General features: G+C 49.8%; 1 protein-coding gene across 4 annotated transcripts in view; it reads left to right on the plus strand.

Annotated features, from left to right (window-relative positions):
• The window catches only part of RIPOR1 (RHO family interacting cell polarization regulator 1), a 1,579,345-nt gene that overhangs the window by 1,179,844 nt on the left and 375,314 nt on the right, over nucleotides 1-24,187 (plus strand). For all 4 annotated transcript variants that reach the window (XM_085639402.1, XM_085639400.1, XM_085639399.1 and 1 more), the window contains exons 17-18: nucleotides 20,398-20,559; nucleotides 21,353-21,511. In XM_085639402.1, the coding sequence (XP_085495528.1) occupies nucleotides 20,398-20,559; nucleotides 21,353-21,511 (321 nt within the window). The remainder of the gene's footprint in view (nucleotides 1-20,397; nucleotides 20,560-21,352; nucleotides 21,512-24,187) is intronic.

Here is a 24,187-nt window from a genome sequence, read left to right on the forward strand (position 1 = left end):
CTCAGGTCAAGGAAGTGCCTTTTGTAGGTTTGGTGTAAATCTGTTCAGTAGATTCTGAGAAAATAGCCTTTAAATCAATATATATATCTGAGCCAGCTTACGGTACGCTTACCGTAAGCTTACCGTACGCGTACGGTGGCGTGCGCGAGCGCGATTCTGATTGGCTCTTAGATCTTAGTAAACATTCGAATCGGCCGAAACCAGGAAGCGGCGGCCGCCATTTTCTCTCTCGCACTGAGAGTTAGGTTGTTTAATTAAAACCAATACACATGTAAAGGAGCTGTTTTGACAGCTCACACACACATAGCCATGATGAGGGAGTCCCCCAAGACCCCCCAAGGCCAAAAAAGCCATTTTTATTTTTTCGCTAATTTCGCCGATTACGCTTACCGTACGCGTACGGTAAAAAATATAAAAAAAAAACACTATCCACACTCTCCCCACCCCCTCTGCTTTTGGTGGCTGCAGGCCACCAAATGTGCAGGGCTTATCAGAGGTGTAAAAAACCACAATATTTTCAACAAAAATAATCAAAGAAAAAATTATCCACACTCTCTCCACCCCGTGTGCAAATGGTGCCCGAAGCGCACCATTTGTGCATGGCTTATAAGCACCGTAAGCACCGCGTGCTTACTGTGCACGCACGGTGCGCGAAGCGCACCGTGCGCACACGGAACGAACTGCGTTAAGTGGGCGCGCACGCCACGAATGGCGTAAAGTAACTTGGCATTTAAAAAACCGTACAAATTCACTGAAAAAACCATAGGTTTCACACACGTTATAGTTAGGAATTAGCATTTAAAAAACCTTGCAAATTCACTGAAAAAACCATAGGTTTCACACATGTTATAGTTAGCGGAAATTTTACTGATAAAAAACCAGTGAAATTCCCCCGTTATAGTTAGTGCAGGCAACTATAACTCACGCGACCGCAATCTTCTGCTGATGACATATGTGTCTTTATGAAAAAAAAAATATTTGTAATATATGTATAGCTAAAAATGTATGGAAGAAGACATGGGCAAATAAGTGTCTAAATACAGTATTAGCATCAGCAGAGGATTGCGGTCGCGTGAGTTATAGTTGCCTGCACTAACTATAACGGGGGAATTTCACTGGTTTTTTATCAGTAAAATTTCCGCTAACTATAACATGTGTGAAACCTATGGTTTTTTCAGTGAATATATATATATATATATATATATATATATATATATATATATATATTCACTGAAAAAACCATAGGTTTCACACACGTTATAGTTACGAATTAGCATTTAAAAAACCTTGCAAATTCACTTGAAAACCATAGGTTTCACACATGTTATAGTTAGCTGGACATTTCACTCGTAAAAAAACAATGAAATTCCCCCGTTATAGTTAGTGCAGGCAACTATAACTCACACGACCGCAATCCTCTGCTGATGACGTCAGATATTACATCACTGTATTTAGGCACCTATTTACCCATGTCTTCTTCCATTAATCTTTAGCTATACATATATTACAAATATTTATTTTTCATAAAGACACATATGTCATCAGTGATGTAATATCTGACGTCATCAGCAGAGGATTGCGGTCGCGTGAGTTATAGTTGCCTGCACTAACTATAACGGGGGAATTTCATTGGTTTTTTACGAGTGAAATGTCCAGCTAACTATAACATGTGTGAAACCTATGGTTTTTAAGTGAATTTGCAAGGTTTTTTAAATGCTAATTCGTAACTATAACGTGTGTGAAACCTATGGTTTTTTCAGTGAATTTGTACGGTTTTTGAAATGCTAAGTTATGTATTTATTAAAGTTTTTCACCGTGCGCGCACCGTGCGCGCTCTGTGGGCGCTCTGTGCGCTTCGCGCACCAAGCAACCACGGTTTGCCGTGCGCGCACTGTGTGCGCACGTCGCGATTTAAAAAAAAATTAAATGTTTTTTTCGCCCTTGGGGGTCCTTCTATGACCCCCTGACCAAGGCTTGGGGGTCAGGAACTGTCCACTCAGCCCCCTTTTCAAGTTCTCCACCTTTTTTTTTTCACCCCCTCAGACTGCGAGAGACAAAATGGCGGCCGACACTTCCTGGTTTCGACTGATTCGAATGTTTACCGACATCTAACAACCAATCAGAATTGCGCTCGCGCACGGCAGGGTGCGCGCACAGTGCGCGCACGGTGCGCGCGTATAGATATTGATATGCTTTTAAATGCTATTTTCTCAGGAAATACTGAACAGATTTACACCAGACCTGCAAAAGGCACTTCCTTGACCTTATGGCTACCTCTCTGCCAAATTTCACGTAATTCTGTTCAGCCGTTCGGGCTGTAGCTGCGACTAAAGGTCCTATGGAAAATGCATGGGGAAAACGCGTTTTGGGACCCCCCCTTTTTCTCGGCCCCCGCTTGACGAATCACCCCGAGACTTTCAGGGTAGGAGTTGAACGGAGCGCCCCATTAGTTTTGAAAATTTCGCGAGGATTCGTCAACCGGCGCCAAAGTTATTCAAAATAGAATTTTGAGATTTCCTATGGAAACTAGGTTGTAACTATAACTATCTACTGGCGACCGCCAGTAGATCATATATATATATATATATATATATATATATCGCCTCAGCATTCATCAATAAATCTGTGTTGATTTGTTGCATCAACAACTTAGTGTTGTCTCCTCTTCTAACATAAGGTCAAATGTTTTTCTTTGTACCCTTGTATCCTTTTTAGGTCTTGCCTAGCGACGCAGCGCATGCGCTGCACGCCTTGGCGAGATCTATTGTCGGTATCTTGGCCGAAGGGGGACAGGAGATGTGCACGCTTACGGACAGGAGATGTGAATGCGTGCACATCGCCGGTCCCTCCCTGGACCCTGCTCGCTCCCGCCGAGTTTTCGTGTTTGTGGGTGTTCTCGCAATCCATTCCCTCCTGTGACACGGTCCAAAATGCAATATTGTCCGGGCAGGAGTACGTCTTTAAGGAGGTTGGGAACAGAGAACAGACTCACCCAAAATTGTTTGCGATGCAGGGGAATGGGTTTCTGTAATTGAGATGGATTTGCGCATGCGTAAATGTACGTTACCTATATTTGTTTCCAAAAATACCCATATATGCATGTGAGAACTTTGAGATTTACAAAGAATTCCACAACTGGCCTCACGAAAGTGTGATTGTCATCATGGTTTCCCGGCAGTACTCCTACAATCCTCTGCCAATTCTAAAATGTTGGAAATTTACTCCTGGGTGACTTTTCTTCAGAATCGACCTTATATCTGTCACAACCAGGTCAGCAGAGCCGTTGTAGAGCCAGAGAACCAGGTCAGCATAGCTGTTCTAGAGCCAGAGAACCAGGTCAGCAGAGCTGCTGTAGAGCCAGAGAACCAGGTCAGCAAAGCCGTTGTAGAGCCAGAGGACCAGGTCAGCAGAGCTGCTGTAGAGCCAGAGAGCCAGGTCAGCAGAGCTGCTGTACAGCCAGAGAACCAGGTAAGCAGAGGTGCTCTAGAGCCAAAGAAGTAGGTCAGCAAAGCTGCTTTAGAGGGAGAGAACCAGGTCAGCAGAGCTACTTTGTAGCCAGATAACCAGGTCAGCAGAGCTGCTTTAGAGCCAGAGGACCAGGTCAGCAGAGCCGCTGTAGAGCCAGAGGACCAGGTCAGCAGAGCTGCTGTAGAGCCAGAGAACCAGGTCAGCAGAGCTGCTGTACAGCCAGAGAACCAGGTCCACAGAGCTGCTTTAGATCCAGAGAACCAGGTCAGCAGAGTTGTTGTAGAGCCAGAGAACCAGATCAGCAGAGCTGCTGTAGAGCCAAAGAACCAGGTCAGCAAAGCCGTTGTAGAACCAGAGAGCCAGATCAGCAGAGCTGCTGTAGAGCCAGAGAACCAGGTCAGCAGAGCTGCTTTAGAGCCAGGGAACCAGGTCATCAGAGCTGATGTAGAGCCAGAGAACCAGGTCAGCAGAGCCGCTATAGAGCCAGAGAACCAGGTCTGCAGAGCTGCTCTAGAGCCAGAGAACCAGGTCAGCAGAGCTGCTTCAAAGCCAGAGAACGAGGTCAGCAGAGCTGCTCTAGAAGCCAGAGAAACCAGGTCAGCAGAGCTGCTTTAGAGCCAGAGAACCAGGTCAGCAGAGCCGCTCTAGAGCCACAGAACTAGGTAAGCAGAGCTGCTTTAGAGCTAGAGAACCAGGTCAGCAGAGCCATTCCAGAGAACCAGGTCAGTAAAGCTGCTTTAGAGCCAGAGAAACCGGTCAGCAGAGCCGTTGTATAGCCCGAGAACCAGGTCATCAGAGCTGCTGTAGAGCCAGAGAACCAGGTCAGCAGAGCCGCTATAGAGCCAGAGAACCAGGTCTGCAGAGCTGCTCTAGAGCCAGAGAACCAGGTCAGCAGAGCTGCTTCAAAGCCAGAGAACGAGGTCAGCAGAGCTGCTCTAGAAGCCAGAGAAACGAGGTCAGCAGAGCTGCTTTAGAGCCAGAGAACCTGGTCAGCAGAGCTGCTTTAGAGCCAGAGAACCAGGTCAGCAGAGCTGCTCTATAGCCATAGAACTAGGTCAGCAGAGCTGCTCTAGAGCCAGAGAACCAGGTCAGCAGAGCTGCTTTAGAGACCGAGAACCAGGTCAGCAGAGCCATTGTAGAGCCCGAGAACCAGGTTAGCAGAGCTGCTCTAGAGCCAGAGAACTAGGTCAGCAGAGCTGCTGTAGAGCCAGAGAACCAGGTCAGCAGAGCTGCTCTTGAGCCAGAGAACCAGGTCAGCAGAGCTGCTCCATAGCCAGAGAAACCAGGTCAGCAGAGCTGCTTTAGAGGGAGAGAACCAGGTCAGCAGAGCTGCTTTAGAGCCAGAGAATCGGGTCAGCAGAGCTGCTTTAGAGGGAGAGAACCAGGTCAACAGAGCTGCTTTAGAGCCAGAGAACCAGGTCAGCAGAGCTGCACTAGAGCCTAAGAACCAGGTCAGCAGAGCCGCTCTAGAGCCAGAGAACCAGGTCAGCAGAGCTGCTTCAGAGCCAGAGAAACCAGGTCAGCAGAGCTGCTTTAGAGCCAGAGAACCAGGCCAGCAGAGCGGCTTTAGAGCCAGAGAACCAGCTCAGCAGAACTGCTCTAGAGCCAGAGAACCATGTCAGCAGAGCTGCTGTAGAGCCAGAGAACCAGGTCAGCAGAGCCGTTGTAGAGCCAGAGAACTAGGTCAGCAGAGCTGCTTTACAGCCAGAGAACCAGGTCAGCAGAGGCGCTATAGAGTCAGAGAACCAGGTCAGCAGAGCCGCTGTAGAGCCAGAGAGCCAGGTCAGCAGAGCTGCTGTAGAACCAGAGAACCAGGTCAGCAGAGCTGCTGTACAGCCAAAGAACCAGGTCAGCAGAGCTGCTTTAGAGCCAGGGAACCAGGTAATCAGAGCTGCTGTAGAGCCAGAGAACCAGGTCAGCAGAGCCGCTATAGAGCCAGAGAACCAGGTCTGCAGAGCTGCTCTAGAGCCAGAGAACCAGGTCAGCAGAGCTGCTTCAAAGCCAGAGAACGAGGTCAGCAGAGCTGCTCTAGAAGCCAGAGAAACCAGGTCAGCAGAGCTGCTCTAGAAGCCAGAGAAACCAGGTCAGCAGAGCTGCTTTAGAGCCAGAGAACCTGGTCAGCAGAGCTGCTTTAGAGCCAGAGAACCAGGTCAGCAGAGCTGCTTCAAAGCCTAAGAACCAGGCCAGCAGAGCTGCTCTTGAGCCAGAGAACCAGGTCAGCAGAGCTGCTCTAGAGCGGGAGAAACCAGGTCAGCAGAGCTGCTTTAGAGGGAGAGAACCAGGTCAGCAGAGCTGCTTTAGAGCCAGAGAACCAGGTCAGCAGATCTGCTTTAGAGGCAGAGAACCAGGTCAGCAGAGCTGCTCTAGAGCCATAGAACCAGGTCAGCAGAGCTGCTCTAGAGCCAGATAACCAGGTCAGCAGAGCTGTTTTAGAGCCAGAGAACCACGTCAGCAGAGCCGTTGTAGAGCCAGAGAACCAGGTCAGCAGAGCTGCTCTAGAGCCACAGAACTAGGTCAGCAGAGCTGCTTTAGAGCCAGAGAACCAGGTCAGCAGAGCCGTTCCAGAGAACCAGGTCAGCAAAGTTGCTTTAGAGCCAGAGAAACCGGTCAGCAGAATTGTTTTAGAGCCAGAGAACCAGATTAGCAGAGCTGCTGTAGAGCCAGAGAACCAGGTCAGCAGGGCTGCTGTACCGCCAGAGAACCAGGTCATCAGAGCTGCGTTAGAGCCAGATAACCAGGTCGGCAGAGCTGCTGTAAAGCCAGAGAACCAGGTCAGCAGAGCTGCTTTAGAGCTAGAGAACCAGATCAGTAGAGCCGCTGTAGACCCCGGGAGAACCAGGTCAGCAGAGCCACTGTAGAGCCAGAGAACCAGGTCAGCAGAGCCGCTATCGAGCCAGCGAACCAGGTCAGCAGAGCTGCTTCAAAGCCTAAGAACCAGGTCAGCAGAGCTGCTCTTGAGCCAGAGAACCAGGTCAGCAGAGCTGCTCTAGAGCCGGAGAAACCAGGTCAGCAGAGCTGCTTTAGAGGCAGAGAACCAGGTCAGCAGAGCTGCTCTAGAGCCAGATAACCAGGTCAGCAGAGCTGCTCTAGAGCCAGATAACCAGGTCAGCAGAGCTGTTTTAGAGCCAGAGAACCACGTCAGCAGAGCCAGAGAACCAGGTCAGCAGAGCTGCTCTAGAGCCAGAGAGCTAGGTCAGCAGAGCTGCTGTAGAGCAAGAGAACCAGGTCAGCAGAGCTGCTCTAGAGCCACAGAACTAGGTCAGCAGAGCTGCTTTAGAGCCAGAGAACCAGGCCAGCAGAACCGTTCCAGAGAACCAGGTCAGCAAAGTTGCTTTACAGCCAGAGAAACCGGGCAGCAGAGTTGTTGTAGAGCCAGAGAACCAGATCAGCAGAGCTGCTGTAGAGCCAGAGAACCAGGTCAGCTGCTCTGCTGTAGAGCCAGAGAACCAGGTCAGCAGAGCCGTTGTAGAGCTAGAGAACCAGGTCAGCAGAGCCGTTGTAGAGCCAGAGAACCAGGTCAGCAGAGCTCCTGTGGAGCCAGGGAACCCGGTCAGCAGGGCTGCTGTACCGCCAGAGAACCAGGTCAGCAGAGCTGCTCTAGAGCCAGAGAGCTAGGTCAGCAGAGCTGCTGTAGAGCCAGAGAACCAGGTCAGCAGAGCTGCTCTAGAGCCACAGAACTAGGTCAGCAGAGCTGCTTTAGAGCCAGGGAACCAGGTCATCAGAGCTGCTGTAGAGCCAGAGAACCAGGTCAGCAGAGCCGCTATAGAGTCAGAGAACCAGGTCTGCAGAGCTGCTATAGAGCCAGAGAACCAGGTCAGCAGAGCTGCTTCAAAGCCAGAGAACGAGGTCAGCAGAGCTGCTCTAGAAGCCAGAGAAACCAGGTCAGCAGAGCTGCTCTAGAAGCCAGAGAAACCAGGTCAGCAGAGCTGCTTTAGAGCCAGAGAACCTGGTCAGCAGAGCTGCTTTAGAGCCAGAGAACCAGGTCAGCAGAGCTGCTCTATAGCCATAGAACTAGGTCAGCAGAGCTGCTCTAGAGCCAGAGAACCAGGTCAGCAGAGCTTCTTTAGAGACCGAGAACCAGGTCAGCAGAGCCATTGTAGAGCCCGAGAACCAGGTTAGCAGAGCTGCTCTAGAGCCAGAGAACTAGGTCAGCAGAGCTGCTGTAGAGCCAGAGAACCAGGTCAGCAGAGCTGCTTTAGAGGGAGAGAACCAGGTCAGCAGAGCTGCTTTAGAGCCAGAGAACCAGGTCAGCAGAGCCGCTATAGAGCCAGAGAACCAGGTCAGCAGAGCAGCACTAGAGCCTAAGAACCAGGTCAGCAGAGCCGCTCTAGAGCCAGAGAACCAGGTCAGCAGAGCTGCTTCAGAGCCAGAGAACCAGGTCAGCAGAGCTGCTTTAGAGCCAGAGAACCAGGTCAGCAGAGCTGCTTTAGAGCCAGAGAACCAGCTCAGCAGAACTGCTCTAGAGCCAGAGAACCAGGTCAGCAGAGCCGTTGTAGAGCCAGAGAACTAGGTCAGCAGAGCTGCTTTAGAGCCAGAGAACCAGGTCAGCAGAGCCGCTATAGAGCCAGAGAACCAGGTCAGCAGAGCCGCTATAGAGCCAGAGAACCAGGTCAGCCGAGCCGCTGTAGAGCCAGAGAACCAGGTCAGCAGAGCTCCTCTAGAACCTAAGAACCAGGTCAGCAGAGCCGCTCTAGAGCCAGAGAACCAGGTCAGCAGAGCTGCTTCAGAGCCAGAGAAACCAGGTCAGCAGAGCTGCTTTAGAGGGAGAGAACCAGGTCAGCAGAGCTGCTTTAGAGCCAGAGAACCAGGCCAGCAGAGCGGCTTTAGAGCCAGAGAACCAGCTCAGCAGAACTGCTCTAGAGCCAGAGAACCATGTCAGCAGAGCTGCTTTAGAGCCAGAGAAAACCGGTCAGCAGAGCCGTTGTAGAGCCAGAGTACCAGGTCAGCAGAGGTGCTGTAGAGCCAGAGAACCAGGTCAGCAAAGCCGTTGTAGAGCTAGAGAACCAGGTCAGCAGAGCTGCTCTAGAGCCAGAGAACCAGGTCAGCAGAGCTGCTGTAGAGCCAGAGAACCAGGTCAGCAGAGCTGCTGTAGAGCCAGAGAACCAGGTCAGCAGAGCTGCTTTAGAGCCATAGGACCAGGTCAGCAGAGCTGCTCGAGACTGAGAACCAGGTCAGCAGAGCCGTTGTAGAGCCAGAGAACCAGGTCAGCAGAGCCGTTGTAGAGCCAGAGAACCAGGTCAGCAGAGCTCCTGTGGAGCCTGGGCACCAGGTCAGCAGGGCTGCTGTACCGCCAGAGAACCAGGTCAGCAGAGCTGCTCTAGAGCCAGAGAGCTAGGTCAGCAGAGCTGCTGTAGAGCCAGAGAACCAGGTCAGCAGAGCTGCTCTAGAGCCACAGAACTAGGTCAGCAGAGCTGCTTTAGAGCCAGACAACCAGGTCAGCAGAACCGTTCCAGAGAACCAGGTCTGCAGAGCTGCTCTAGAGCCAGAGAACCAGGTCAGCAGAGCTGCTTCAAAGCCAGAGAACGAGGTCAGCAGAGCTGCTCTAGAAGCCAGAGAACCAGGTCAGCAGAGCTGCGTTAGAGCTAGAGAACCAGGTCAGCAGAGCTGCTTTAGAGCTAGTGAACCAAATCAGTAGAGCCGCTGTAGACCCCGGGAGAACCAGGTCAGCAGAGCCACTGTAGAGCCAGAGAACCAGGTCAGCAGAGCCGCTATAGAGGCTGAAAACCAGGTCAGCAGAGCTGCTTCAAAGCCTAAGAACCAGGTCAGCAGAGCTGCTCTTGAGCCAGAGAACCAGGTCAGCAGAGCTGCTCTAGAGCCGGAGAAACCAGGTCAGCAGAGCTGCTTTAGAGGGAGAGAACCAGGTCAGCAGAGCTGCTTTAGAGCCAGAGAACCAGGTCAGCAGAGCTGCTTTAGAGGCAGAGAACCAGGTCAGCAGAGCTGCTCTAGAGCCAGAGAACCAGGTCAGCAGAGCTGCTCTAGAGCCAGATAACCAGGTCAGCAGAGCTGTTTTAGAGCCAGAGAACCACGTCAGCAGAGCCGTTGTAGAGCCAGAGAACCAGGTCAGCAGAGCTGCTCTAGAGCCACAGAACTAGGTCAGGAGAGCTGCTTTAGAGCCAGAGAACCAGGTCAGCAGAACCGTTCCAGAGAACCAGGTCAGCAAAGTTGCTTTAGAGCCAGAGAAACAGGTCAGCAGAGTTGTTGTAGAGCCAGAGAACCAGATCAGCAGAGCTGCTGTAGAGCCAAAGAACCAGGTCCGCAAAGCCGTTGTAGAACCAGAGAGCCAGGTCAGCAGAGCTTCTCTAGAGCCAAAGAACTAGGTCAGCAGAGGTGCTGTGGAGCCAGGGAACCAGGTCAGCAGAGCCGCTCTACAGCCAGAGAACCAGGTCAGCAAAGCTGCTTTAGAGCCAGAGAACCAGGTCATCAGAGCCGCTGTAGAGCCAGAGAACCAGGTCAGCAGAGCTGCTTTAGAGCCAGAGGATCAGGTCAGCAGAGCTGCTCTAGAGACTGAGAACCAGGTCAGCAGAGCCGTTGTAGAGCCAGAGAACCAGGTCAGCAGAGCCGTTGTAGAGCCAGAGAACCAGGTCAGCAGAGTTGCTGTACGGCCAGAGAACCAGGCCAGCAGAGCTGCTGTACAGCCAGAGAACCAGGTCATCAGAGCTGCTTTAGAGCCAGAGAACCAGGTCAGCAGAGCTGCTGTAGAGCCAGAGAACCAGGTCAGCAGAGCTGCTGTAGAGCCAGAGAACCAGGACAGCAGAGCTGCTGTAGAGCCAGAGAACCAGGTCAGCTGCTCTGCTGTAGAGTCAGAGAACCAGGTCAGCAGAGCTGCTTTAGAGCCAGAGAACCAGATCAGAAGAGCCGCTGTAGACCCCGGGAGAACCAGGTCAGCAGAGCCACTGTAGAGCCAGAGAACCAGGTCAGCAGAGCCGCTATAGAGCCAGAGAACCAGGTCAGCAGAGCTGCTTCAAAGCCAGAGAACCAGGTCAGCAGAGCTGCTCTAGAGCCGGAGAAACCAGGTCAGCAAAGCTGCTTTAGAGGGAGAGAACCAGGTCAGCAGAGCTGCTTTAGAGCCAGAGAAGCAGGTCAGCAGAGCTGCTTTAGAGGCTGAGAACCAGGTCAGCAGAGCTGCTCTAATGCCATAGAACCAGGTCAGCAGAGCTGCTCTAGAGCCAGAGAACCAGGTCAGCAGAGCTGCTGTAGAGCCAGAGAACCGAGTCAGCAGAGCCGTTGTAGAGCCAGAGAACCAGGTCAGCAGAGCTGCTCTAGAGCCAGAGAACCAGGTCAGCAGAGCCGCTCTAGAGCCACAGAACTAGGTAAGCAGAGCTGCTTTAGAGCTAGAGAACCAGGTCAGCAGAGCCATTCCAGAGAACCAGGTCAGTAAAGCTGCTTTAGAGCCAAAGAAACCGGTCAGCAGAGCCGTTCTATAGCCCGAGAACCAGGTCAGCAGAGCTGCTGTAGAGCCAAAGAACCAGGTCAGCAAAGCCGTTGTAGAACCAGAGAGCCAGGTCAGCAGAGCTTCTCTAGACCCAACGAACTAGGTCCGCAGAGCTGCTGTAGAGCCAGGGAACCAGGTCAGCAGGACCGCTCTAGAGCCAGAGAACCAGGTCAGCAGAGCCACTTTAGAGCCAGAGAACCAGGTCATCAGAGCCGCTGTAGAGCCAGAGAACTAGGTCAGCAGAGCTGCCTTAGAGCCAGAGGACCTGGTCAGCAGAGCTGCTCTAGAGCCAGAGAACCAGGTCAGCAGAGCTGCTCTACAGCCAAAGAACCAGGTCAGCAGAGCCATTGTACAGCCTGAGAACCAGGTCAGCAAAGCTGCTCTAGAGCCAGAGAACCAGGTCAGCAGAGCTGCTTCAAAGCCAGAGAACCAGGTCAGCAGAGCTGCTCTAGAGCCAGAGAACCACGTCAGCAGAGCTGCTATAGAGCCAGAGAACCAGGTCAGCAGAGCTGCTATAGAGGCAGAGAACCAGGTCAGCAGAGCTGCTGTAGAGCCAGAGAACCAGGTCAGGAGAGCTGCTGTAGAGCCACAGAACCAGGTCAGCAGAGCTGCTGTAGAGCCAGAGAACCAGGTCAGCAGAGCCACTGTAGAGCCAGCGAAGCAGGTCAGCCGAGCCGCTGTAGAGCCAGAGAAGCAGGTCAGCAGAGCCGCAATAAAGCCAGAGAATCAGGTCAGCAGAGCTGCTGTACAGCCAGAGAACAAGGTCAGCAGAGCTGCTCTCGAGCCAGAGAACCAGGTCAGCAGTGCCGTTATACAGCCTGAGAACTAGGTCAGCAAAGCAGCTCTAGAGCCAGAGAACCAGGTCAGCAGAGCTGCTTTAGAGCCAGGAAACCAGGTCAGCAGAGCTGCTCTAGAGCCAGAGGAGCAGGTCAGCAGAGCTGCTTTCGAGCCAGAGGAGCAGGTCAACAGAGCCGTCGTAGAGCCGGAGAACCAGGTCAGCAGAGCTGCTCTAGAGCCAGAGAACTAGGTCAGTAGAGCTGCTGTATAGCTAGAGAACCAGGTCAGCAGAGCCGCTCTAGAGACAGAGAACCAGGTCAGCAGAGCTGCTTTAGAGCCAGAGTACCAGGTCAACAGATCCGCTGTAGAGCCAGAGAACCAGGTCAGAAGAGCCGCTGTAGAGGCAGAGAACCAGGTCAGCAGAGCTGCTTTAGAGCCAGAGAACCAGGTCAGCAGAGCTTCTCTAGAGCCTGAGAACCAGGTCAGCAGAGCCGTTGCAGAGCCAGAGAACCAGGTCAGCAGAGCCGTTGCAGAGCCAGAGAACCAGGTCAGCAGAGCCGTTGTAGAGCCAGAGAACCAGGCCAGGAGAGCTGCTGTAGAGCCAGAGAACCAGGTCAGTAGAGCTGCTGTAGAGTCAGAGAACAAGGTCAGAAGAGCCGTTGTAGAGCCAGAGAACCAGGGCAACAAAGCTGCTTTAGAGCCAGATAAACAGGTCAGCAGAGCCGTTGTAGAGCCAGAGAACCAGATCAGCAGAGCTGCTGTATAGCCAGAGAACCAGGTCAGCAGAGTTGCTGTAGAGCCAGAGAACCGGGTCAGCAGGATTGCTCTAGAGCAACAGAACCAGGTCAGCAGAGCCGCTGTAGAGCCAGAGAACCAGGTCAGCAGAGCTGCTTTAGAGCCAGAGAACCAGGCAGCAGAGCTTCTCTAGAGCCTGAGAACCAGGTCAGCAGAGCCGTTGCAGAGCCAGAGAACCAGGTCAGCAGAGCTGTTGTAGAGCCAGAGAACCAGGTCAGGAGAGCTGCTGTAGAGCCAGAGAACCAGGTCAGCAGAGCTGCTTTAGAGGCTGAGAACCAGGTCAGCAGAGCTGCTCTAATGCCATAGAACCAGGTCAGCAGAGCTGCTCTAGAGTCAGAGAACCAGGTCAGCAGAGCTGCTGTAGAGCCAGAGATCCGAGTCAGCAGAGCCGTTGTAGAGCCAGAGAACCAGGTCAGCAGAGCTGCTCTAGAGCCAGAGAACTAGGTCAGCAGAGCTGCTGTAGAGCCAGAGAACCAGGTCAGCAGAGCCGCTCTAGAGCCACCGAACTAAGTAAGCAGAGCTGCTTTAGAGCTAGAGAACCAGGTCAGCAGAGCCATTCCAGAGAACCAGGTCAGTAAAGCTGCTTTAGAGCCAGAGAAACTGGTCAGCAGAGCCGTTGTATAGCCCGAGAACCAGGTCAGCAGAGCTGCTGTAGAGCCAAAGAACCAGGTCAGCAAAGCCGTTGTAGAACCAGAGAGCCAGGTCAGCAGAGCTTCTCTGGAGCCAACGAACTAGGTCAGCAGAGCTGCTGTAGAGCCAGGGAACCAGGTCAGCAGAGCCGCTCTAGAGCCAGAGAACCAGGTCATCAGAGCCGCTGTAGAGCCAGAGAACTAGGTCAGCAGAGCTGCCTTAGAGCCAGAGGAGCAGGTCAGCAGAGCTGCTCTAGAGACTGAGAACCAGGTCAGCAGAGCCGTTGTAGAGCCAGAGAACCAGGTAAGCAGAGCCGTTGAAGTGCCAGAGAACCAGATCAGCAGAGTTGCTGTAGAGCCAGAGAACCAGGTCAGCAGAGCTGCTCTACAGCCAAAGAACCAGGTCAGCAGAGCCATTGTACAGCCTGAGAACCAGGTCAGCAAAGCTGCTCTAGAGCCAGAGAACCAGGTCAGCAGAGCTGCTTCAAAGCCAGAGAACCAGGTCAGCAGAGCTGCTCTAGACCCAGAGAACCACGTCAGCAGAGCTGCTATAGTACCAGAGAACCAGGTCAGCAGAGCTGCTATAGAGCCACAGAACCAGGCCAGCAGAGCTGCTTTAGAGAACCAGGTCAGCAGAGCTGCTGTAGAGCCAGAGAACCAGGTCAGCAGAGCCACTGTAGAGCCAGAGAAGCAGGTCAGCCGAGCCGCTGTAGAGCCAGAGAAGCAGGTCAGCAGAGCCGCTATAAAGCCAGAGAATCAGGTCAGCAGAGCTGCTGTACAGCCAGAGAACAAGGTCAGCAGAGCTGCTCTCGAGCCAGAGAACCAGGTCAGCAGTGCCGTTGTACAGCCTGAGAACTAGGTCAGCAAAGCAGCTCTAGAGCCAGAGAACCAGGTCAGCAGAGCTGCTTTAGAGCCAGAGAACCAGGTCAGCAGAGCTGCTCTAGAGCCAGAGGAGCAGGTCAGCAGAGCTGCTTTCGAGCCAGAGAACCAGGTCAACAGAGCCGTCGTAGAGCCTGAGACCCAGGTCAGCAGAGCTGCTCTAGAGCCAGAGAACTAGGTCAGTAGAACTGCTGTATAGCTAGAGAACCAGGTCAGCAGAGCCGCTCTAGAGACAGAGAACCAGGTCAGCAGAGCTGCTTTAGAGCCAGAGAACCAGGTCAACAGATCCGCTGTAGAGCCAGAGAACCAGGTCAGCAGAGCCGCTGTAGAGGCAGAGAACCAGGTCAGCAGAGCTGCTTTAGAGCCAGAGAACCAGGTCAGCAGAGCTTCTCTAGAGCCTGAGAACCAGGTCAGCAGAGCCGTTGCAGAGCCAGAGAACCAGGTCAGCAGAGCCGTTGTAGAGCCAGATCACCAGGCCAGGAGAGCTGCTGTAGAGTCAGAGAACAAGGTCAGAAGAGCCGTTGTAGAGCCAGAGAACCAGGTCAACAAAGCTGCTTTAGAGCCAGATAAACAGGTCAGCAGAGCCGTTGTAGAGCCAGAGAACCAGATCAGCAGAGCTGCTGTATAGCCAGAGAACCAGGTCAGCAGAGTTGCTGTAGAGCCAGAGAACCGGGTCAGCAGAATTGCTCTAGAGCAACAGAACCAAGTCAGCAGAGCCGCTGTAGAGCCAGAGAACCAGGTCAGCAGAGCTGCTTTAGAGCCAGAGAACCAGGCAGCAGGGCTTCTCTAGAGCCTGAGAACCAGGTCAGCAGAGCCGTTGCAGAGCCAGAGAACCAGGTCAGCAGAGCCGTTGTAGAGCCAGAGAGCCAGGTCAGGAGAGCTGCTGTAGAGCCAGAGAACCAGGTTAGTAGAGCTGCTGTAGAGCCAGAGAACCAGGTCAGCAGAGCTGCTATAGAGCCAGAGAACCCTGGTTGTAATTGAGTACTAGATGCCTTATATATACTTACACTAGTATGTTTTTCTTTTCTTTTCCTTACTTGTCTTTCTTTTTTTTTCTTTCTTCTCAACCTTTCCTAAACTTAGATGCTGTGTCATTGGCAGTTAGCATGAATTTAGTTGAATTTATGCGGTATTGTGGTGCGGTCTGGATGTTTAAGATCACTTTTTCCAGCTGAGTATATGTCTTGATTGTGCTACTCTTCGGCTACATTCAGATGAGGCTCTAAGGGTTAATTATACACCTTGGCTTTAAACTGTTTGCCAACAACGTATGTGCCCTGACTGAGGGATTTCCATTGCCACAGCACATTAAGGCGCAGGGGGATTTTTTTTTTTATTTTTTTTTATTTTTTTTTTTTTTTAAAACCTTTATTCGTGCATCTTAATAGAACAAATACGGGCCTACAACCGTCAGGCCGGCCACGATACGGTTAAGCACTGATACCAACATTACATCCCCTGTGCTTCAACGGTCAAGATTAACAACGAGTTATGAGTGATATACTGGAGAGATCCTTGACACCAGGGGAAGGAGAAGTGAAGGTTAATTTTAAGTTTTTAAGGTAATTTTATCAGGGAAAAAAGTCAGTGAAGGATAAGAACAAAAGAGATTCGAGTCCGCCAGATAGCTTCACCATACGGGAGAGCAGCAGCATCATTAAAACAACAATGGAAGTAAAATCTCAAGCAGTGAGGCGGTGCAGTGATATAACAGGATAGTCACATGAGCAATTACGCACCCCTCCAGAGCCGCCCCCACTCAATCCACCCCACACCCGGACCCCGAATCGAAGCAAGTATAGCGCAGAGACATAAAAGAAAAAGGCCCATAGAACTAATTAAGAACAGAGTATTACCCCCCCACCCTACACCAATGCGGAGGCTACGGCCTGCCCCCCCCCCCCCGGCATAGTGCCTGTCGCCCAATGAACCCGAAATATAGACAAGAGAGAAAGTAGGAATAGAGTAAAGAAAATAAGAAGACAGAAAAGAAGGTGGGGAGGAGCCCACGGAACACCAGAGCGCCCCAAACCATCAGCCAGCTATGGCCTCCACACACTAAGAACCCACTACGCCAAAAACTGCGTGCGAAAATAACGTGTCACAACAATTTAAGCGAGGGAAGACAAATCGCGACGAGTGCGCACAACACATACATACAGTTCCAGTCCCAGTCCAGCCCGTCCATGAACCATGGCGATATAAGTCATTCTAGCCCTGGCCCGATCGCGGGCTTGGGATTAAACCAGCCCCTACATGAAGGCCCCGCATCCCGAGCAGACAAAGACAAGATGGCCGCTTGTGAGAAGATGGTGAAGTAGGATCACGAAATGGCCGCCGACCATCTATTGAGGTCCCTCTTTGCACCACATAAAATCCAGACCTGGCAAGTAGAGTACAGGAGTTCCACAGAAAAGAAGCAGTAGGCCACCGCGGACGATTCCTCGAGGCTGTTAGGTATCGCTCAGCAGGATACTCTTGCGGACACGGTGAGGCAGGCAACAATGAAGCAGGCAGCCATGACCAGGGGAACAAAGTATCCGCAGTTGAGCTGGAGAGCGGTTGATCCTGGGTACCGGGAACGCCGGATGCAGGCACCAGTGTAGCACAATCATACACCGCCGTTGCGTCCCCGCAAGAGGACAAAAGCACTGGTAGACCCACGCCTTGGTGGTGACAAACAGAGCGCTCACGACCCGCTGCCGACAGTATGGAGTCAAACCGCTCACTCAGCGCCTGCAGGCCAGCACACATGTGTAGTCGAAAGTCCCGCAGGACAGCCAGAACGGAGCCGCATGTCAGCGGAAGCTGGGCCCCCACATCGGCAGCAATCCGGGACGGCACTGTGGAGCTGGTGTCCGGAAGAGGGAGGGCGAAATGGGCAGCGGGCGAGACCGGAGCATCACCCCCCAGCCGCGAGCAGGCAATCAACGCCATGTTTTACCGCTGTACGGTGTAATGGCCAGGGGGGGGGGTCGTGGCAAGGAGTCAATTCCCCTCAGGTCTGCGCCGCAACAGGGAAGGCCGACAGTCGCCTCCCTTCCCGCGGGTTCTCTTTGCCGCCGGCTAGGCAATAGAAGAAGGGGGTCAGCAGCCTCCCACAGCGCGGTCCTCAGAGCGGGGCAGGAGACCCGCCGCACCGGGGCCCACCCCACAGCTCCAGCCCGTCAGGCGCAGGGTGCAGAAGGTGTCCGGCCGTCCCTCCCCGGGCTCAACCGCCGACGATCCGTGGTGCGAGGTGAGATCGGGACCGCGGGGCTCAGGTTTGCACTAGCGGGTCCGGTAACTGCGGAGCTTCCAGGGGGCCGGCAAAGGCCACAATGGCACAGGGGTCCAGTGCAGAGAACAAAAGCACCCAGAACTCCGGCATCCGGGCGGGCTGAGACTCCGGGAAAGCGGCGGCGCGGTCAGCGCGTCTTCGCACACGTTGCACCTCGAGGATCGGCGAGGATGGGCATCAGGATAATAGTCCGAGGCCAAGGGCCGACGGAGCCGGGCGCTCAAGCGTCTGCTCCGGTCGCCATCTTGGCTCCTCCCTTGGGGATTTTTTTAATGATGTATTAAATTCCTTGCTAATGTTTCTGGCTGTAGGTCTAGGTGTCTCGCGGATTCATCTGCTCCTGGTTTCACAACCGTTTTTCAGTTAGAAGTATTCAATCTTCACTGGACACTAAAAGGTGGCAACACTGCTTAAGAGCAGGATTTTCTCTGCGATATATGTGTGCGTATTGAGTGAGCGGCAATCGACTGGCATCTTTAAAGCATTCTGCCAACGACATTGGGGCTTATTTACAAGCCCCTTGCGCCGCCGCTGTGTCACTTTTTCCCCACACAAAAAGTACAGCACCGGCGGTGCAAAGGACTTGTAAATAAGCCCCATTGTGCCCATTTGAACGCAATAAAACAGTTACGTAACCTTCACACCACGGAAAAGGTGAAATAAAGCACCAGTTTCTAAAGTTATTGCTCTTTCCACAGTTACTGGTAACTCAAGTCTCCTGCCTGAGGTCTACTACATTTATTGTGATTTAAAACTTCAGGTATCAAAATGCAAAGTTGTGTGAGCTATTAGCCTTACACTGGCTGAACAACTGCCTCCTACCATAGGACTGTTACGAGTGTCTACAAATCTAAGATTGTAATTTGGGGAGTATATGATGCACCTCATGCCTGCCACATAAAACAAGCATTAGCAATGCAATAGGGCTGGCATTACTAAAAGTTTGAGCTATAGGCGTTGCAAATGATGTTTGTTATTTTTTGTGTTTTTTTGTTAAAAAATATTCCAGCAGTAGCATAAGTAATTAAATAAAATCCATGTAGACCACCAGTACCACCACCACTAACACCACCAGTACCACCACCGCTACAACCACCACAAGTGCCATAACCACCTCTACAATTATTACTTCTATTACTCTGTGGTGATAGTAATAATAATAGTGGTAGTTATGGTACTGGTGTAAAATTACTATTACAAATTACAATACCTGCTAATTTTTCAAAAGGCATTGCAATTTACAATACCAATAGCTCTAAAACTCGCAGTTGTGAGACCTATTGCATTGTAAATGCTTGTTTCTTTTAGCATAGCAGGACTTGCCCTCTCAACATAGAGTCCGAATCCCACTGTTCCAGCGAAACTCTCAGAACTTTTGTATAAGCTTCTGAATCTGCAGTTTCCAGAGTCAACACATGGGGAGACAAGCATTGGCAAAGCATGGGGAGACAAGCATTGGCAAAGTCAATAGGTCTGGCGTGAGCAAGCTGGTACAATGGTTACATTTTATTGCAATCATAGCCACAAATAAAAAATAAAAAAACAAAGCAAACATGCTTCCGCAATGTGATAACCATATGTGTGACCGTTGAAAATGCTTTTCCAATGGAAGCACTGTCCTACATGACTACACTGTTACTATACCCACTGTGGAAGAGTGTTTTTGTTTTGCTTATAGCTTTGGCCTCATTTGATTCATCTTCCTGAAATTGTCCAAAAAAGCAAAACAAAAAGTTAATCCGCTTCAGCTTCTTCCTGTACAGTTTAGGGGTGATCTGTCAAGGAGGACCCAAGAAAAAGAGCCCATCCCATAACATGGTTTTCCCTTGTTAATTCCCATAGTACTTTTTTGGAAGTAATTCAGAAAAAAAACAGCTGAATGGATTCAGAAGGGTTAGCATTTTGGCTTGGCGGCATGACGCTCTAATTACAGTGGTAATACATAGAAGTACATGTGCATGGCACAGAGGTATGTTTTCTCTTTACACTATTTAGATAGATGGCATCAGCTTCTTGAAGTTTATTTAAATCAGGACATTTCGTTTTTTGTCGGCACAGTTTATCACATGTAAGAGAGGACGTAACTCAGGCTTTAAGTAGCATCTACAAATTGGAATATCCTGGATGTTTTTATGTGAGTTACATGGTCTATTAGCTAAGGGCCGATGGCCATTCTGGCATGTTTCTCCATTTCGTAGCAGTAGTTTAGCAGTTGTTTACACTTGGAAAATCATAGATTGGTTTTAGAATTCAGGAGTTGGGCTCTGCATGGCATTAAGGATGAGTTTGGTTAGGTTGGCACCTACTTGTTTCATTTTTCTTTGATTCACCTTTTGGTCTTTCTGATAAGAGGAGAAAGTTAACTTGTCCAGCACAAACGCGTCTCTTTTTGGTTTTCTCTTTAGAAAGCACAGAGTACCATTGCATGAACACAAATTCAACCTCCAATGGCAGAATTTAAGACTCTTCTCTATAATGGAGAATAAAAATCGTATTGCTTCCAATCCTACTTGTTTTCCTACTTTGTTTCTAGTTTCCCCTGAAGAAGGGACCCTGTGATCCTGAAATGCATTGGACGTGTTGAAGAATTTTGAACTTCTTCAACACATTGGAATTTGAAGCATTGATATATGCCACTTAAACCACAGGAGTGGCCAATGTATTCGTTTTGAAAAATAACTCTGTCTATTAATACATGTAAATTGAGATAACTACAAGAGCCATGTAACAGAATGAAAACCTTTTGTTTGTTTAAAAGAAAGACATTCCAGATAAATTCATTAGTAGTGCATACTGTTTCCAAACAACTATGTTGCTAGGGATATTGGGATAATATGGTAATGTGTTTTTGACAGAGCACAGCACAGCATAGCACACAATGTTAGTGTTATTATTTGAATATTGGAGAAATTATTTGAATTTATAAAGGAACTGGAGTGCATTGTATGCTATTCAAAAGAATAAATAAAACATTCCATCTAGCCACTGAAGGCACTGTGTGAAGAGATGCAGGTGGTTTCTGCTATTGGTGGAGGACGAGAGGGTGACTTAGAGATTTTCTTCAAGTAGTACTACATCTAGGATATGCCATGCCAAGGGTGCACATAAACTGTTTAATTCATTCTCACTCTTTGCAGTTGTCCAGTTTTCCACGCACAAGGAAGGATTTTTACCATTCTGGGACCGTTGTGTGGAGCACCCCAACATCTACACTACAACCGTTGAGAGGTTCTTGTCCACTTGCATGTCCTGCTATGCTACCCAAATAAATAAAAAGGAGCATGGACTGGCAGAACCAGGTATGTGACATTCTAAAAGTGTCGGGTGTATGTATGCCATATCCACCAAGCTTTAGTTACTCTCTCCCACTTGAGTGGGGTCAAGCTCAGACAGGGTACCTGGTAACAAAGGTCAGTATCGTGGGCAGTGGCAAATCCTTGCGGAAATGCCGATTAGTATTGGGGGACCAGAACACAATTGTGTGGTAAATTTGGAAGTCCCTTTACAAATGTCGGTACTTGGAGCTGAGCCCTATGGACAATTGAGTCGGAAGAGGTGACGTACTTAATGCTGCTTACCTACTTGTATCTTTTGCTTGTTGAGAGGCCTACCTCTTATCGGCTTGTGGCATGTGGATTGATGTACTGTTGTCCTGTTAAGGGCCTGGCTAGTGTTTGTGTGAGGTGTGGGATAATGCATTTACCAGTTAATGGCTTGGCTCAGGCTAGTGGATGGCTTATGTGTTGATGTGGCACGTGCTTAGTGATTAGTCTTTTCTCTTGTGTTTGTGCAATTGTCACATTGACACAGTGGGATCCATCAACTTGTCATTTGTGGTTCTTGTGGTGAAGTAGTATGTTCTGTTGAGAAAGTGTTTCTAACTACAGTACAGCTTTAATGTTGTCATAAAGTTTACAGTTGATGGGTGTGATATGGCTGACCCTGGCTTGTTTGTTGACATGCAGGTTTTTTTGTTGAGCGCTTACTTTAGCTGGCACATGGCTTATATGTTGACATGCAGGTTTGCTTTTCAGGGCTACACAATGGCAGGCATTCCAATCTAATATTTGTGTCCGACGTGACTTTTTGCAGTGTTTGTAAACCTAGCGGAGGAGGTGTTGGACAGGCGGCTGCCCAGACGTGCCCACAGTCGTCATGGAGGTCACATGACCCTGTTCCAGTACTGGAGTCATTTTGAGTCACTGAATGTGTCCGTGCTGGACTGTTGCATCCAGGAAATGGCAGAAAAAGGTACATGGCATCTTTTTTATGTTAACTTATGCATGTGTGACACAGGAAACTCAGCTTGACATGTTCGGCATATGAAAAAATTTGATAGCGAGTGATCATATGTGTATTCATGGCACATGGAGGAGTTGCTTTGGTTGTCAGTTGTTACGGGGAATGCAAAAAAACGTGTCCTGCCATACACTTCTTCTAATTGAAAATTATTTACTTTAAATCTTAGATGTAAATCAATAAATGTCAAATTGTAAAGTGATGCTCTATTATCTAAAAATGCTAATTTAAGTAAGCTTCATATAAGGTCAAGTGCTAGTCATGTTTTTTGCTTGCCTTTTCATTGCTGCATTATCAGAATGTGACAGCTGCACTCACTTGTGGGTGCTGTTCATTCAGTGACTACTACAAGTAACAAATTAACCTAACCTGAACAAAACAAAGAATGACAAGAAAGTCCCAACTGGTCATGTTACAGACATGACCTTTTTTTCAACGCTGAACTTTCATTAGTCAGTCGCTTTATTCACTGTACTTAAAGATTTGATTTGAAAAAATATGCTTTTTGAGGAGCTATGCAACCTGCCTTCTGGTTGTTCTGATTAATACACGTCCCCACAAATTCCTCACTGAATACTCCTTTCAGGTGTCAGACTAGTCTGTAAAATATTTTCCTCAGCAATGACTTCTCCGGTGCTGCTGATGGTGCCTCTAGGTTCCAGCCTTGGCTTCACAGCCGGATGGGATGTCATTGTGTAATACACTCCAACCCGCGTACTGGTGTCAGTTTCTGTTTTTCTATGTCTCTTGGATGAGATTCGGAACGCTTTCTCAGTGTTTCACCAACAAAATCTCCATCTTTTAAAGTGACTTGATCAAATATTACCTCATAGGGCCTCGGGATTCAATCCTTGCATACTGTGCTAGAAAATCGTGGCCCTTTCAGACACCCACGAGGACTATATGTGCTGTCTGGGGTGGGAGCATGTAACTGTTGCATCTTTTGTTAAGCAGGGAAACTCCCAAATGTACTCCCTCTCCCAACGTTAAGTCTCCATCTAGGAAACATTTTCTTGAGAAAACGTCTCTCAAAAAACATTAAAAAAGCATAATTTAAGAATTCTTCTTCTTCAAAGAAGCACTCTTTTTCTCGGGGCGTCTAAAGTTTCTACACCGTTCCCCAATACCATACTACTCTGCGTCAGGTGAAGAGACTGGACTTTTCTGATCCTTCGACAGACCCCACACAGGTCGAAGCCTTCACTTCAGGTAGGCAATGATGGATTTCTTCAGGATGGCTATGCAACCCAATATGCTATTCCTCAAGGCAATAGTCCATTCTTGGCAATCTTTTCTGCTCTGACATAGAAGCATTCCTAAGCTGCACTTTCACAGGATTCAGCCCCTCCTCCTCTGGCGAAGTCAAAATCATATAGGTACTATCCCCCAGTCTCTTCTGCTCCCCTTCGGTGCTCATGTCACGGGCAGGGAGGATGCTGCCCATGGAGCCAACTCAGGCACCAATCATGGAGTCAATTGGGGAAAGTATAATCCGTGTGATAGAAGTGAGGCTCTCCCCAGGGCCTAGAGGTTCACTCCCTTGAAAGAGATTTGCAAATCGGTTTCAGATGCCTTGCAGTGGAGGATAAGGACCATGGCAGTGTGGAGGATGATGATTCAGAAGTTGGTCGTGTCTTGTAACCTTAAAGTATTGATGCTGGCCTTTATTTAAACCTGATAAATGCCACTGGGTTGGACACTTCACCAGAAGGGGACATTTCCAGTCCCTTTGATCCTGCCTCCGGAGGAGGTCTCAGCTCTTACAACAGTAGTTATGGAGGTGATGGAGACCTTGAAATTGTTCTTGACTTTGGCAGAAGTTAAGTCTAACATTCTAATGGAGATAATCCTCCACAGCTTAAGTTCATTGAGGCTTCCTTAATCCGATAAAAGCTGCACAAGAGACATCCTTTTCGGACACACTAGTCCACTGGCCTCCCTGTCTCTGTCTGAACCTCACTTTTTGTTCACCTAATAATCACTGGAAGGTTTGGCGGTTCAAAGATCAACCCCAGAGTAAACACCAGTGTCTTTCCTATGGCTCCCCTTGACAGGGAATCTAAGAAGCTTCTAATGGAGAAGGATAGTGTTAAGTCGCCAGAGAGATGGACACTAAAAGGCAATTCAAAGTGAACATTAGGGGTCAGAGAACCCCATGGAGCAGGTCAACATTAAGTAAAAAAGTAATCTAGGACATCATTTGAGAAACATGTTTAAGGGTTAATGACCCATATGCATGGCAAAGAAAAATGCAGTGTTGCTGAGATCCAGTGGAATGCTGAGGTGCACCTGTTAAACGTTTGACTAGCAGGAAGTCTAAATTATTGCCACTTGAAGAGGGGAGTCACCACCACTGCAGAAAAGTCCCCTTTTGGACAATAGCATTATTAGCATATAGCATGCATACTACTACAAAGCTCACTCAGTGTACTAGATGGGACAAATTCCTGCTGGCCTGGAAAAACCTCAGTAGATCATCTTACCATCCTCTCCTTTCAGCTCGCTGTAGTATGGGCTCCCACCACCTAACTTAGTATCCATCATCTGGTAGAGGCTTTCTAATCCAGCCTCTCTTGTTCCCACGAGCCAGATTTCATGGAAATGGAGCTGGATTGAGTTTGTGTTGGT

Source organism: Triturus cristatus, chromosome 12, assembly GCF_964204655.1.
Source record: "Triturus cristatus chromosome 12, aTriCri1.1, whole genome shotgun sequence".
Taxonomy (NCBI): domain Eukaryota; kingdom Metazoa; phylum Chordata; class Amphibia; order Caudata; family Salamandridae; genus Triturus; species Triturus cristatus.